The sequence below is a fragment of the Sciurus carolinensis genome, chromosome 10 (genome assembly GCF_902686445.1).
Source record: "Sciurus carolinensis chromosome 10, mSciCar1.2, whole genome shotgun sequence".
Taxonomy (NCBI): domain Eukaryota; kingdom Metazoa; phylum Chordata; class Mammalia; order Rodentia; family Sciuridae; genus Sciurus; species Sciurus carolinensis.
This window is the reverse complement of record NC_062222.1, coordinates 26,543,586-26,557,599: the sequence shown is the minus strand read 5'-3', so window position 1 is coordinate 26,557,599 and position 14,014 is coordinate 26,543,586. Positions and strand designations below refer to the sequence as shown.

The following is a 14,014-nucleotide window of genomic DNA, read 5'->3' as shown; positions in this document are numbered from 1 at the left end:
TCTCACATGCATTATAAGCTAACACTCTGTGTGGCAGGTGTGAATCCCATTTTACAGATGGGAGAACTGAGTCCTGAGAAACCAGCTTCATGAAGTGAAGCTCGGATGTGATCAAACACTTGGACTTCAGGGCCATCAGGCTTTCCTTCCCCTCCATGGATATTCTTCTTCCTGAGTCCCAGGCAGCTGTGCTACCCAGCCCCACACAAATGGAGCCAGTGAGCTTTTTTTTTTTTTTAATATATTTATTTATTTTTATGTGGTGCAGGGGATCCAACCCAGTGCCTCGCACACGCAAGGCAAGCACTCTGCCACTGAGCTACAACCGCAGCCCCCCAGTGATTTTTTTTGTGACTTTCACTAATAAGGTGGTTCTATAGCACAGATTTTTTTTTTCCATTTAGTAAACATTTATTCATCATGTACTGTTCAGTAGATTCTGAATCCGGAAAAAATAAAAACATCTGCCATTGTAATTACCATTGAATAAGGAAAGGAGCACATCATCATCATCATCATTTACACCTTTAATGCTATTGTAATTACTGTTTAATAAGAAAAATCACCTCATGACTATTTACACGTCTAGCGAGGATGTTTGTAATCAGCAGTCCTTCTGTGTGTTTATTTCTTCTGATCACTTGATGTTGAATTTTGAATCAGTGTAGAATCAGGACTGGCATCCAGCTCGCCCGGCTCTACACAGCCAGCTGCTCCAGCCTTGGCCCTGGGGGTGTTCCCTCAACCCTCTCATGCCTCGGGCTCCAGCTCTGTGGTTTGAGGAGGCTGATCCCTGAGGGTCTTTCAAGATCACGTTCATGATCCCACTGGAACTTGAGAGGATTCTGTATTGGTGCTAATATTAGAAAGCTGCATCTCAACTCTTACACAGGTAGCCTCATATGCTTTGCGTATAGAATTTAACCATTTGAACTAGGAAGGTCTCCGAATCAGTCTGCTCTGTCTGTTGATGGCACATGCAGTTCTCCTGGTGACAGCTACTTTGAATCTGCCTGATCTGGGGAAATGAGGATGACACCTATAAGTGGATAGTGGAGGAATTAGCAGGAAGAGTGGAGACACCACATGGAAATCTTCATGAAAACCTGAGTGTTTCAAGCTATTAAACCTGTTCAACCCTGACAGAGTGACAGATGTTTTATAAAGATCAGGAGGGAAAAGAGAGATTTTATTGAAGATGAGTATGTGTCTGTGGGGTAGGGGGATCAGACAAGGGGAGGGGAAGCAGCCATCAGCAGGAGACTGTGAAGCCCCTCTCCTCCGTCTGGGCCCCTCTGCTGCCAGGGGTTGGGAACCTGTTACCAATGACCTCTGGTGTGAAGGGGTGGAATCCAGCTAAAAGCCACTGATGTGAAAGAATGTAAATCGACTACAAAAAAAAAAAAAACCTTTTAAGTTTTATTCATACTTTAAAATCAGTCCCTATTGAAGGAGCAAATTGATTTTGCAAAATGGTTTTTAAACTTGGTGGGGTTTTTTGGTTGGCTTTTTTTTTTTTTTTTTTTAATATCCTCGTTGAAAATCTAGACACTTTGTGTGTGTGTGTGTGTGTGTGTGTGTGTGTGTGTGGTGCTGGGGATTGAACCCAGGGCCTTGTGCTTGCGAGGCAGGCACTCTACCAACTGAGCTATCTCCCCAGCCCTACAGACACATTTTGAGTGCGGTTCCAAGAATGGTCTCTACAGACACATCTTTGCAGGGCCATATTTCTTTACCCTCTGAAACTACGGTCATCAGCTTTTCTTCTCCGACTCATTGTGCAGAGCAGGGGGACGTGTCGTGGAAGAAGCCCTTTAGAGCATAGGCAATTGGGCTCACCCTTGTTCCCTCCCTTTCCTCTCCTGTAACCCCTTCTTTTTCTCCCTTAGTACTCATGAATAGTACACAGCACAATGCCCCGTGGAAGAGGTATGTTTGTGACAATAACATGCAGCCTTTTACGCGCTTTGTCTGTTGGTCGCGCTTCAGCGGTGGTGGATGGGACTGTAGCACTCTGGGCCTGGACTCAATGAAACTTTCGCCAATCAGATGCTGCGTGGCAGCTCCACCCTATCTGTCCCCTTTTATTCCAGTCGACAAAGTGAACCTCACCACAGTTTTGCTCTTGATAACAATGTCACAGTCAGACCTGTCGATGACAAGAATACCAGGGACCTTCCAATGAAGATCTGAGGGTTTGGGTCTCAGATGTTAGAGGTTTGCTTTGCCAACCCCAGTGTCAGTTCCGCTGTCCCAGCACCAACCCCAGCTGAAATTTCCTTCCCACCACTACCCACCACACAGCTTCGGCAACCTCCTTGTTCAGAGAGGAGCAAATTAATAAGGGGGAAAAAAATCCATGCTTTAATCTTTTCAAATCAGAAGCATTGAGAAAGTAGTCATGGAGACTGAAAGCAGCCAGCTGAAGTAGTTTATGCCTAACCCAATTCCCCTTGTGCACAAATCCTTAGTGTAGTACTTGATTTTTTTTTTTTTCACAGAAGAATCTTAGGAATGTGTTCCTTGAAAATAGAGATAATAACCAGGCACAGTGGCATACACCTGTAATCCCAGAGGCTCCAGAAGCTGAGGCAGGAGGATCCCCGAGTTCAAAGCTAACCTCAGGAATTTAAGCGAGGCCCTAAGCAACTCAGTGAGACCCTGTCTCTAAGTAAAATGTAAAGAAAGGGCTGGGGATGTGGCTCAGTGGTTAAGCACCCCTGGGTTCAATCCTTGGTACAAAAACAAGAAAGAAAAAAAAAAAAAAAAGAAAGAATAAAAGAAAAGAAAACAGAGATAATAGTCTCTAGTACATAATTCACCCCACATGTGACATTTTTAAGATTAATTCTCATTTGCTTTGTAAAATAAAGCTTGGAAAAAAGCTTTTAACCATTAAACCTTTTGACTTTGAGACTTGAGGAGGAAGTCAATGTTTCAGATACAAAAATAAGCATTATAAATATGTTTATAATGATTTGAACACCTTTTTCATTTATTATTCTCTCTCTTTTTTTTTTTTTAGTTGTTGATGAACTTCAATTTTATTTTTTCTGTGGTGCTGAGGATCGAACCCAGTGCCTCACCCATGCTAGGCAAGCACTCCACCACTGAGCCACAACCCCAGCCTTTATTTTTATCTCTTAAGTTATTACTCTTTATTATAAAATTCTGGTTAAGAAAATAGATGAAAACCTGACCACGGCCACACTCTTCACCATGGAGTATAAACAATTGTAACAAAAGTATAGTCATACAAATTAGAATAGATTTTTTTTTTAAATTTCTTTCCATTATTATTTCATGTCATCATCTTAATTCTCCTACATGCAGTTTATATTTAATAGCTATCTTCTTTTCTCTGTGCATTCTTCAAATTATTTTCAGAACCACAGAATGTGCTTTGGGGAGTTTTTGAAATCTCCATTTTCTTATATCATTCAAATACATAATTGTAATTACCTTATGCTATATAAAAAGATTTTCTCCTGATTTACTCTTCTACTTAGAGATATTAAAATTCAGACATTCTATATGATGTCCAGTATAAACTGTTTCCAATTGTGCACTCTAAAAATTTAAATCTTTATTGACTATACTAGTTTTTACTATACCAGTTTATTCTTTCTTCTGTAGCTTCTCGGACTTCTATTCAGAGTGAAGTTCATCGAGATAGGAGGTATGATTCTATTTATGATAGAGGGCATATATTCTGCTAATAATGGAAATAAGCATGGGTCATCAGTTGGCAAATTAAATATTTCTTTCACAAGTAAGGCATTCCTATGTTCTGCCTCATCAGTTCATCTCCTGAATTAATCTGTAAGTTTGAGTGATGCTTTTGCTTGAGAGAAGAAGTGATACAGGCCTGAAAATTTCTTTCAACTGTAATTATTTGCTGAACTCAATTTAAAAATGTTTATTAAACAACTGCTACATGTAAAGCATTGTTGTAAGTGCCTCAGAGAAATGCTTTGGATCTCATAGGTACTTCATTAACATTGCCCAGATAAATGAATGGTTGACAGGATAGAAAATTGATAGATGGATAGAGGAAAAGAGGCCTCGTGTGACAGCACATGCCTGGGATCTCAGTGACTTGGGAGGCTGAGGTGGGGGATCACAGTTTGAGACCAGCCTTGGGAACTTGACTGGGAATGTAGGTCAGTGTTAAAGTGCCCCTGAGTTCCATCTTGGTTTCAAAGGGGAAAAAAAGGAAAGAAAAGAGGTAGACAGGCTAGGATAAGTAGCTGGATGGATAAATGGTGGGTGAGTGGTTGGAAAGGGAGGGAAAATAGGGAGAGAGTAGCTAGATAAATGGAAGAATGGCTAGACAGACGGGAGGGTGAACAGGAGAATAAATGGACAGTTTTGTAAGTCTTGATCCTTGCTTTCAAATTTCTTATAGTATAGTGTAGAATAATGAAGAGCCAGGACTTCAGAGTCAGGCAGAACCAAGTTCAAATCCCACCATGGACCATTGCCCAGCTGCTTACCCTCCTTAGTGCCTCACCCCCCCATCTTTAAAGTGGTGCTGATCACACCTCCACCTCAGGTTGTCCTAAGGATCCGTGTACACAGAGTGCTTAGCATTGACTCCTAGGAACTCTTACTATTTAGGCAGATAAAAACTATAAGCAGAAGTTCTCAGGAATGCACTGAACTTTAATTAGTGATAAGGCTCTACTCCTTCACCAGCTAGCATGAGAATGTTCATCTCCTAGTTTTGATAACAGCAGTGCTTTTATTTTTATTTTCCATAGAGTGCCACAGAAAGGCAGAACAGGTATCATCATCCCTGAGAAAACTGAGGCTCAGAAAGATGGATTGATTTTCCCAGGGTCACACAGTAGGAATTTGTTAGGAAATCAGATTGAAGATAAAATTCCAACATGAAAATGTGGAATCAGATTAAGAAAAGGAGACTCTATGCCTGAGTCACCACACCTCCGCAGTATTACAGATTAATCACCAAAGTCATAATAGAGCGCTGACTAGCAACACAGACACATCTCAAGGTCCAGAAGTGCATGTGTAAACCCAAGCCACTTAGAGCTAGGAACTGGGATTCAGAGGGAGTGAGGAAGACCAGGGTGTTCTTTTTATATGGTAAGTTTCATTTCAGAGCTTGTGGTTTACAGCATCAGAAACCAAACAGTATCATTGACCAGGGTGTTTTTCTTCCATGCTCCATAGACTCTGCACAGCAGCGGAGCCCTGGAGTGAAGAGGCTGTATGGTCCTTATAGTTAGTTGGTTCTTGTCCTTATCAGCCAAGGCAGCACTACAGCGTCATCTCTTAACTTTTAGAGGCCACAATCGGAGGATGACTACCATTTTCTCCCTTGAAGCTTGTCTGGTTGTGCTATTAGAGATAGTCCAGGCCAGTTCTTAAACCACTTTTGGGGGTTACAGTTGTGAATGATTACAAATAAACAATAATAGCTTATTACCAGCCTGTGGAACCTCACTGAGACCTCTGCCCTCCAGGCGCCCAGAGATCACCATCGTGGCGGCTGAGCCTCTGAGGCCAGCCTCGTGGTTTCCAGGAGCCCCACCTCCAGGACTGGGATTTCCTCCGACTCCTGCCACCAGCCCGTGGAGGCCGAATGAGCTGGTTCCTGCTGAGGTAAATAAACATCCCATTACCTCTTCACATTTTATTTTTCAAATAAAATTCAAAGATCTAAACAGTACAACTGTCAACACCTCGGCTCTCGCCCACAGATATCTAAAATTTCCCTTCTTTATTTTGTAGCTCCCGCCCTCCTATGAACAAGTCATAAAAGAAATCAACCAAGTTCAAGTTAACACTACAAATAATAATAATGCTGCTGCCACTCCAAGGCACACTATCACTTCTGCAACTCAGACTGACTTTTCAGAAGACATAGACAACGATCTGCCTCAAAGTAATGCAAGTGATTTGTCTTCTCTACTTCTGACCTACTTCTAGGGGAGTAATCAGTAGGCTTCCAGCCTTTAAAATAATTTGCAATTTGTGCATAATTTATTGAACTCTGCTTCTCGGTGATTGTGATCACTGTGTGCTTTCTCTATTTGGGTGCAGTGATTATTATAATAGATCATTCTTAAGAGCCGCAGCCCCAGTCTCTTGGGCTTACACAACTTCATGTCACAAAAACATCATCTCTGTGACTCATGGTGTGCATTACTGTGGATGCCCTCCACTTATCTATCCCATTGAAAAGATTTTATATTTAGCAACTTAAAGCTCATAGGATGCCAAGGGTCATTTTTCCATCAGGCTTTTACAAAGTATTTTATTAGGGTGATAGAGGGAAGAGTAAGTTGCTGAGGAGAAGTAAAGCATTAAAGATGTTGGAATTGTGACAACCAGAGGGAAATGGTTCATGGATATGTCTAATAAGAATCATGAATTTGCCGGATACAGTGGCATATGCCTATAATCCCAACAACTTGGGAGACTGAGGCAGGAGGATGGCAAGTTCAAAGTCAGCCTCAGCAACTTAGTGAGGCTCTAAGCAACTCAGTGGACACTGTCTCTAAATAAAATACACTGGGGATGTGGCTCAGTGGTTAAGTGTCCCTGGTTCAATCCCTGGTGCCAAAGGAAAAAAAAAAAAAACAAAAAACAAAAAAAAACAGGAATTTAATAGTGTTTTAAAATATTATATAATGAGCATTTTTATATGAACAAATGTAAGCTGAAGAGCCCTCCTGCAGGAATTTGAATATAAACATCTCCCCACTGATTTTGCAGTCACTTTGCTCATGAAGGAAACCACTCTTGATAGTCCATAAGTATATTTTCAAAATCTGTCCCCTGTCATTTTCTTTTTCCTTTTAAATTGTAACATTGCCCCTCCTTCTTGGTCTTGCCAGCACTACCGGCGCCTCTCAAGCCTCTTCAGCCTTCCCCAGCGACCTCACCCTGCGATCTCCCAACAAACGTAGCCCCTTTAATAGTCTTTGATGTTTCTGAAGAACCGAGTTGTCCGGAAAACCCCACTGCTACAAGATGCCCAGTGCCAAAACCAAGATCAAAAAGCAACCTCAGACCAGTAGCTAAAACTCAACAGAAAATCAGCCCAGCAGCCCCGGAAGAGGGGCCGTCCCCAGGCCCGCCCCAGCGCCTGCTGGACGGTACCGGCGACCTAGAGAGCCAGGCGCGGATGCACACGATGAGCACAGAACAGAGCCAAACTAGCATCGTTTCCAGAATCAAAGCATTTGAGGGGCAGACCAGCGCGGAAAGCTCGGGCCTGCCCAAGAAACCAGAGATTACCCCCCGCACGCTGCCCCCGAAGCCTGCAGTTTCCTCAGGGAAACCGTCCGTGGCCCCCAAGCCAGCTGCTAACCGAGCTTCTGGAGAATGGGACTCCTGGACCGAAAGCAGACTCAAGGCGACCTCCAGGGAAGGGTCCCCGTTCTCGTCACAAGAACCGGGAAGTGTGCCAGTAACCAAACCTGAATTGCCAAAGAAACCAACTCCTGGCCTTATACGAAGTGTTAATCATGAGATTCCGGGAGGAGGGCCCCTGGCCGATAATCCAGATGCCGGGAAGAAAGTCCCAACTCCCGCCCCGCGGCCCTTGCTGCCCAAGAAATCGATCTCCTCGGAAAACCCCGCCTGCTCCTCAGCCCCACCGAAGCCAGCCCCTGCCCCTCCCCGACTCTCGGTGGCCTCACAAGCCAAAGCATTCAGGTCACTGGGAGAGGGGCCCGCGGCCAGCCCCCCAGTTCCAGCTCTGCAGAGCAAGTCCCTGGGGGACATTGACCTCATCAGCTTTGATGACGATGTGTTGCCCGCCTCACCTGGGAGCCTGGCTGAAGAATCCATCGGCTCAGAGGTGGTTCTAGGTGAGTAAGACTCCAAAGCCTGAAGGAAACCTCAGTCCGTCAGGGGGACACCTTCAACATCACTTGCTGCTTTTGTTGCAATACAGAAGTTATTGAGTGAGGTGTGCAAATGATTGTGTAGTAGTGGGGTGAACAGAGAAGTGAAGAAACATAGAGTGAGGTAAGGACTGGAGGCAGAGAGGGAAGGGAAGAGGGAGACAGCAAAGAGGGAGACGGGACACCTCAATTATTACTACGCGGACCAGAGGGAAGCCCGCTGGGCTAGGGACTAACAGCGTGCGGCTGGCCTACCTTACTCTGGCAGGTGGAAGTTCAGGCTTCACTGTAAACGGCTCCTGCAGGCTGGCAGGTTGGAGGTCTGCACTGGGTGGGTGCAGTGGGAGCTTCTCGTAGAGGGGACATCATCCGGGGCCCCAGGGAGCCGGCTGGGAGTGCCAGAGAGGAGGCAGTGGGTGGGGTTGGGGAAGCGAGCAAGGAGTAAGGAGGACCCGGCACATGTTGCAAAAAGATTTTTTTCTGTCCTCTTCTTAGAACACCCTCCCTTGGGAATGCAAATTTGTGTAAATAAAATACAACAGTTCTAAGTTTGCTGCCAAGATCGGGACAATTAAATTTCCCAGGAGGCGGAGAGCATGGTTTTCTTTCCACACACTGTTCAGAGGGTGGGTGTGATGGTAAAGCTTGTCTTTGATTTGTCAAATGACAAGGCGATCTGCTTGGCATTGATAAGATGCCTTTTGCTCCTCTTTACTTATTTGGGTAGAATGTATGAACAGAAACGTAATAATATTTTCAGAAGTTTAACTGTCATCTGATAAATGTTTAACCTGCTTTAGGATGGTACAAACTCTATGATTTCAAAACCAAATTCTGTATGGCACAAAGTTTTAATGATAGCAAGCACGTATTTATTAAATATTTATCATGCACAGAACATTGTAACTGGCTATGGCATAAGAGGACATACCTTCTGTCCACAGAGGGTAGAAAGAAAAACAGAATACACTGAGCTCCTTCCGTGTCCCTAACACTCTGCTACATACTCAGATATATTTTATTTAATGCCTACAACTCACAAATTCTTTGATTTCATACAACAGCCCTCTGTGAGAAATCAATTCGTTTGTTGGTTTGCAGACAAAGGAAACAAGGCTGAGACAGATCAATGGATACTTGCTTAATGCCATAAAGCTAACAATTTTCCAAGCCAAGATTCAAACTTAGTCTTTTTATTCTAAGTTTAGTCTATTTTTTAGGATATCGTGTTGACTGCCCAACATCTTCATGATTCCTTAAGCCAAGCAACACTTTTAAAACTTTTTGCCAGGCACAGTGGTACACACACCTGTAATCCCAGCGGCTCTGGAGCTGAGGCAAGAGGATCACGAGTTCAAAGCAACTTAGTGAGACCCTAAGTAACTCAGTGAGATCCTGTCTCTAAATGAAAATATAAGAAAGGGCTGGGGATGTGGCTCAGTGGTTAAGCATCCCTGGGTTCAATCCCTGGTACCCAAAACCAGTAACAACAACAAAAACCTTTTCAAGTCTTTGTTAATATCATTTTCTTCCTTAAATCTTTTTGATGTTAACAAGCTTCAGAGAAGGGAGGAGATGGATAAACTCAACAGCAGGAAGTTATTAAGGCATGGAAACAGGACAAAAGAAAGAATACCTTTTTTAGAGACTGCTAGAAGCTATGGGAATGGCAGCTTGGTTGCTAAGTGCTGAGAATTTATTCTGTATTATCAAGCAGATAATTACAGTCATATTTGAAAGGGAAGGTCAACAGTATATTCGACATGAGTACAGTATCGTGCCTCATAGCCTTTTGTTTCTCAATTTCTGCCCCTTCATTACACAACATTTAATTATTAGGGCAGTCTTTTAGCAAAATGTGTAATTTACTTACCCCACCTTTAACCATGGCTCTTGACTATGAAGTTAGACTAAACTGGGTCCTTCATCTTCTGTCTAACCTCCTCCTCCTGTATTGGGCTCCTCACTTTGTGACCCACCACACATGCAGCCTTTCCCTAGAAACCGAGAGATGCTCCTGGAGTCTTCTCACTGTGTCACACAATGGCTCTTGTTTGGATTTGGTGACTGCCAGGCTCAGCCACGATTGCCACGTGACCTTGGGCAATTTATTTAATCCCGCAGCACCTCGGGTTCTTCATTCATAAGGCTGGATACTGTTGCTCCTCATGCAGTGTCCGCAGGGATTGAGTGTGGGTTTGCAGGAAAGCCCTGTCACAGTGTCTGAAATGTGGCAAGTGGGCATCCAGTAGTGTTTATTTCTGTTACCTCTCTGCCTTCCCATCCAGTTCGTTACTGTCACCTGCTGGCTTACCCTTCTGAATAGTTCCCACGTCTGCTGTCTCTCCCCATTCTGCCTTCATGCACAGGCCAGGCAAGTGCTCTGAGCATGAACTACCTCCCAACCCTTCTCTTTGTAATTTTTTTTGGGGGGGCAAGTATTGTGGATTGGATTCAGGGGCACTCGACCACCGAGCCACACCCCTAGCCCTATTTTGTATTATATTTAGAGACAGGGTCTCACTGAGTTGCTTAGGGCCTTGCCTTTGCTGAGGCTGACTTTGAACTCTCCATCCTCCTGCCTCAGCCTCCCAAACCTCTGGGATTACAGGCATGTGCTACCGCGCCTGGCTCTCTTTTATTTTTTAATATTTTGAGATAGGGTTTCTCAAAGTCGCCCAGGCTGCAGTGGCCTCCTGAATTGAGTCCACTCAACCTGTCACCCTCTGTACTCTGGCCCACCCCTACTTTCGAGGGATTTTTCCAGAGTGCTCACTGGCTCTTGTACTTCCCTGCTTGCTCTCCTGCAAAGGCTTTTCAAGTCCCATGGGCTGGGATTGATAGGGGGCTTTGTGGCTTTTTGATGGTATTTCAATAGCATGGTCATTGTAAAAAGGGTTGATGGTCTCTTTGTGAAACCTTGCCTAATCATGCAGGCATCAGCCAGGCCCGGGAGAGGAACACCAGAGCAAGGAAACTCACAAATGCGTCTCTTTCTCTTTGTCTTCCCTCAAAAAGAAAATCTAATAAAATAGTGTTCATAAAAATGAAGTTGCCATATTAATCTCAGGAAATAGAGATCAGAAAATACTGAAGCTATGAAAACATTGTAAAGATTAGAAAAATTATTAAAGGAAAACTCATAAAACAGGCAATTTCATATTAGATTCATTTCTTGGGTAGAATGCCTTCCAGGTTAATGTCGTGGAGCTCAGAAGTATTAGCAATTCCACTTCACACCTTTACAAATCATACCCAGTTGTCAAAGAAAAACCCAGAATGCTTCTGCTGTCAGCCCCATTGCATAGACCAGAATAATGGTTTAGCAGCCAAATTCTGCTATTAACAGAACACAAGGGAAAGAAATGACAGAAAAGCAAGTCAGGGATGGTGGAACTAATTACGAAGGCAAGAACAGTATTAGAGACCGGTAATGGGCGGAAAATCATCAGTGGTTTTCTCAACCTGGTAATGAAGGACCCTCAGAGAGAGAGAGGTGTAAAGAGGCCTGCTTATTTGGCAGCAGATGTAGAGTAAGGGATGTTGTGTGAGAGACTGAAAGGAGGACAGAGAACACTGCAAATAAAGGTAGGGAAACATGACACTGAGCTCCTTGGATATGTGTAGGAATTTCCTCTTTTAATGCTCTGCATCATTTCTGTAGAAGCAAGAGTGGTCTGACGTAGAATTACAGCAGCAAGCTTCTTGACCCCCCTTTTAGGTCATTGATCTTTGAGCATCTGATATGACCTGTAAATCTTTCATTTCCCTTGAAAATTGCCCATTAGTTCACATGTGGATAATTCGAGATACAACTTCCAGTGCTTTGAAGGCCATCTTGGGCTCCAGATTGTTTCAAGCACACAATATTGGAAATAAGCTTTAGTGGACTGCTTAAATAAATTATGGTATATCCATACAATGGAGTATTGTGTGATAATTAAAAAGCAGGCCGTGGATGGGGTTGTGGCTCAGTGGTAGAGCTCTTGCCTAGCATGTGTGAGACACTGGGTTCATCCTCAGCACTGCATATTAATAAATAAAGGTCTATCCACAACTAAAAAAAAATTTTTTTAAATAAGTATTAAAAAGCAGGCAGACCTGTTATCTCCTAGCGTGGGCCAAACTCCAGGTTGTCACTAGGTGAAAAATACAAGGAACAAAATAGTGTCCTGGTATTTTAGCTACTGTTTGTTTTAAAAGTCTTGTGCAAGGGTGACACTGTGGCACATGCCTACTCTATCTCAGCTGCTCCGGAGGCCAAGGCAGGAGGGTCAGAAATGGAGGTCAATCTAGGTAACTTAGAGAAACCTAATCTCAAATTTTTAAAAAATAATTAAAAAGAATGTCTGGGGATGTAGCTCAGTGGTAGAGCACTTGCCAGAAAGTAAAAAAACAAACAAACTCATGTACAGTGTATTTGGAAGGGTCTAGTAGAAGTTGATATGACAGAGGTCTTTTGGGGGGAATTAGGCAGGAGAGGATGGGGGCCTGGTGTTTCCTGAAAACCTTTTGATTCCGTTTAAGTTGCAGCCCATGGGCACATGCTCATCTTTAAAAAATAGCTTATCTTTTTTTAAATAGCTGAACATAAGCGTAATTAGGCTGAGAGAAGCTTATGAGAGTTTCCTCTTGTCTTCTTTACTGCAGGAAAAGAACTGCTTCCCCTGCTGATCTTTGATATGAGTAGAAATTACAAAAATAATACAGTCGTGGACTTGGGGGTAGCTCAGCGGTAGATGTCCTTGCCTAGCATGAGTGAGGTCCTTCCAAAAACTGAGTTTTCTGAAGAGTCAAGGTAACAAATAGAAACTAATTCTTAGGAACTAAGTATGTCTAAATTAGATAAATGAGAAATATCTGCATTATCTCCTTTTAAATAGAATCTAAAAAAGAAGGTGTGTGTGTGTGTGTGTGTGCTGGGTATTAAACCCAGACTACTTTATGTGCACTCTACCACTGAACTATGCCCCCAGCACCCCCCCCCAAAAAAAAGAGTTATTATTTTCCTAGTTACTTTATGGAAAAATTGATGGCCATTATTGCCTTGAAAAAACAACTAGAGGAATAGGAAATTTAAATGTTTTGTTTTTGTTGTTGTTGTTGGTTCAGCAAAGGTGTTGAGCTTAATCTTATAAATTTTTTCCTGTGATCAAAAAAGAATTTTAAAAAATTCAGTTATAAAAACAAAATATGTTTGTTGTAAAAGACAATCCAGAGATTTTTGTTAAAAATCTTTTTCTCCCTCCTGTCCAGTGTGAGCAAAGCATATAGCCTTCTGTCTTTGGGCACACCACACCAACAAACATTTCACATTCACGGACCTTTTTCCTACTTTTTAACCAAAAAAATTTCATCACAGCACACCTGTTACTCAGCATGCTGCTCTCTGCCTGCAGAGGTGGGCTTTACCTACTGTTAGGCCAATTTCTAACTCATTGTTTCCCTATGCCTTCCTAATGTATCCTCATGTGAGAATATTTTGTAATTCAATGATTGCTCTGTTGGCAAACATTCAAGTTGTTTCTTTTATTTTTTTTCAGGGGGTTGGGGAGTACGGGGGATTGAACCCAGGGTTGCTTAACCACTGAACCACATCCCCAGCCATTTTTTTTTTAAATATATATATTTTATTTAGAGACAGGGTCTCGCTAAGTTGCTGAGGCTGGCTTTGAACTCTCAATCCTCCTGCCTCAGCTTCCCAAGCCACTGGGATTACAGGCATGCACAACCACGCCCAGCTCCTTCATTTTTAATTTTGGGTTTTTCTTGTGTTTTGTTTTTGGCACTGCCAAAATAAATAAATACATAAATAAAAGACATGCTGTAGTAAGTACATTTTGACTCCTACTAAGTACTTTTTATTTCTGAAGAGTGAATTTCCAAAATAAGCACATTTTAAATTGTGAACAGCAAGAATCTTTTGCTAAGTCCAAACAGGTTGATCATAACCCAGACATAGAGGTTGAAATTCTGTCAAATTTGTGGCCTGGTAAAACTGCTTTCCAATACTCCTATGGAAGCTTCATCAGACTTATTCACCACACCAACATGTTAACTAATCTGTATGACAAATTAGGTCCCAACTCAAGTTCCACTTCCAAGGCCATAGCATTAGGTGCCTGAGTTTTACT

At 42.8% G+C, this 14,014-nt stretch overlaps 1 protein-coding gene and 1 long non-coding RNA gene across 9 annotated transcripts in view; one reads left to right on the top strand and one right to left on the bottom strand.

Moving 5' to 3' along the window:
* Window positions 1-14,014, top strand: part of Sh3d19 (SH3 domain containing 19) — a 175,524-nt gene that overhangs the window by 124,294 nt on the left and 37,216 nt on the right. For 4 of the 8 annotated variants that reach the window (XM_047566142.1, XM_047566141.1, XM_047566140.1 and 1 more), the window contains 4 exons: window positions 3,637-3,679; window positions 5,490-5,628; window positions 5,758-5,911; window positions 6,867-7,844. In XM_047566142.1, coding sequence (XP_047422098.1) covers window positions 3,637-3,679; window positions 5,490-5,628; window positions 5,758-5,911; window positions 6,867-7,844 — 1,314 coding nt within the window. Of the gene's footprint in view, window positions 1-1,889; window positions 1,930-3,636; window positions 3,680-5,489; window positions 5,629-5,757; window positions 5,912-6,866; window positions 7,845-14,014 lie in introns of all 8 variants that reach the window. The other 4 variants (XM_047566146.1, XM_047566144.1, XM_047566147.1 and 1 more) reach the window with 2 other exon arrangements.
* LOC124994361 (uncharacterized) lies at window positions 7,821-9,888 on the bottom strand. The gene is made up of 3 exons (XR_007110479.1): window positions 9,754-9,888; window positions 8,136-8,269; window positions 7,821-7,910 (listed from the first exon to the last, which is right to left on the bottom strand). It is a non-coding gene; the product is annotated as an uncharacterized LOC124994361 (long non-coding RNA).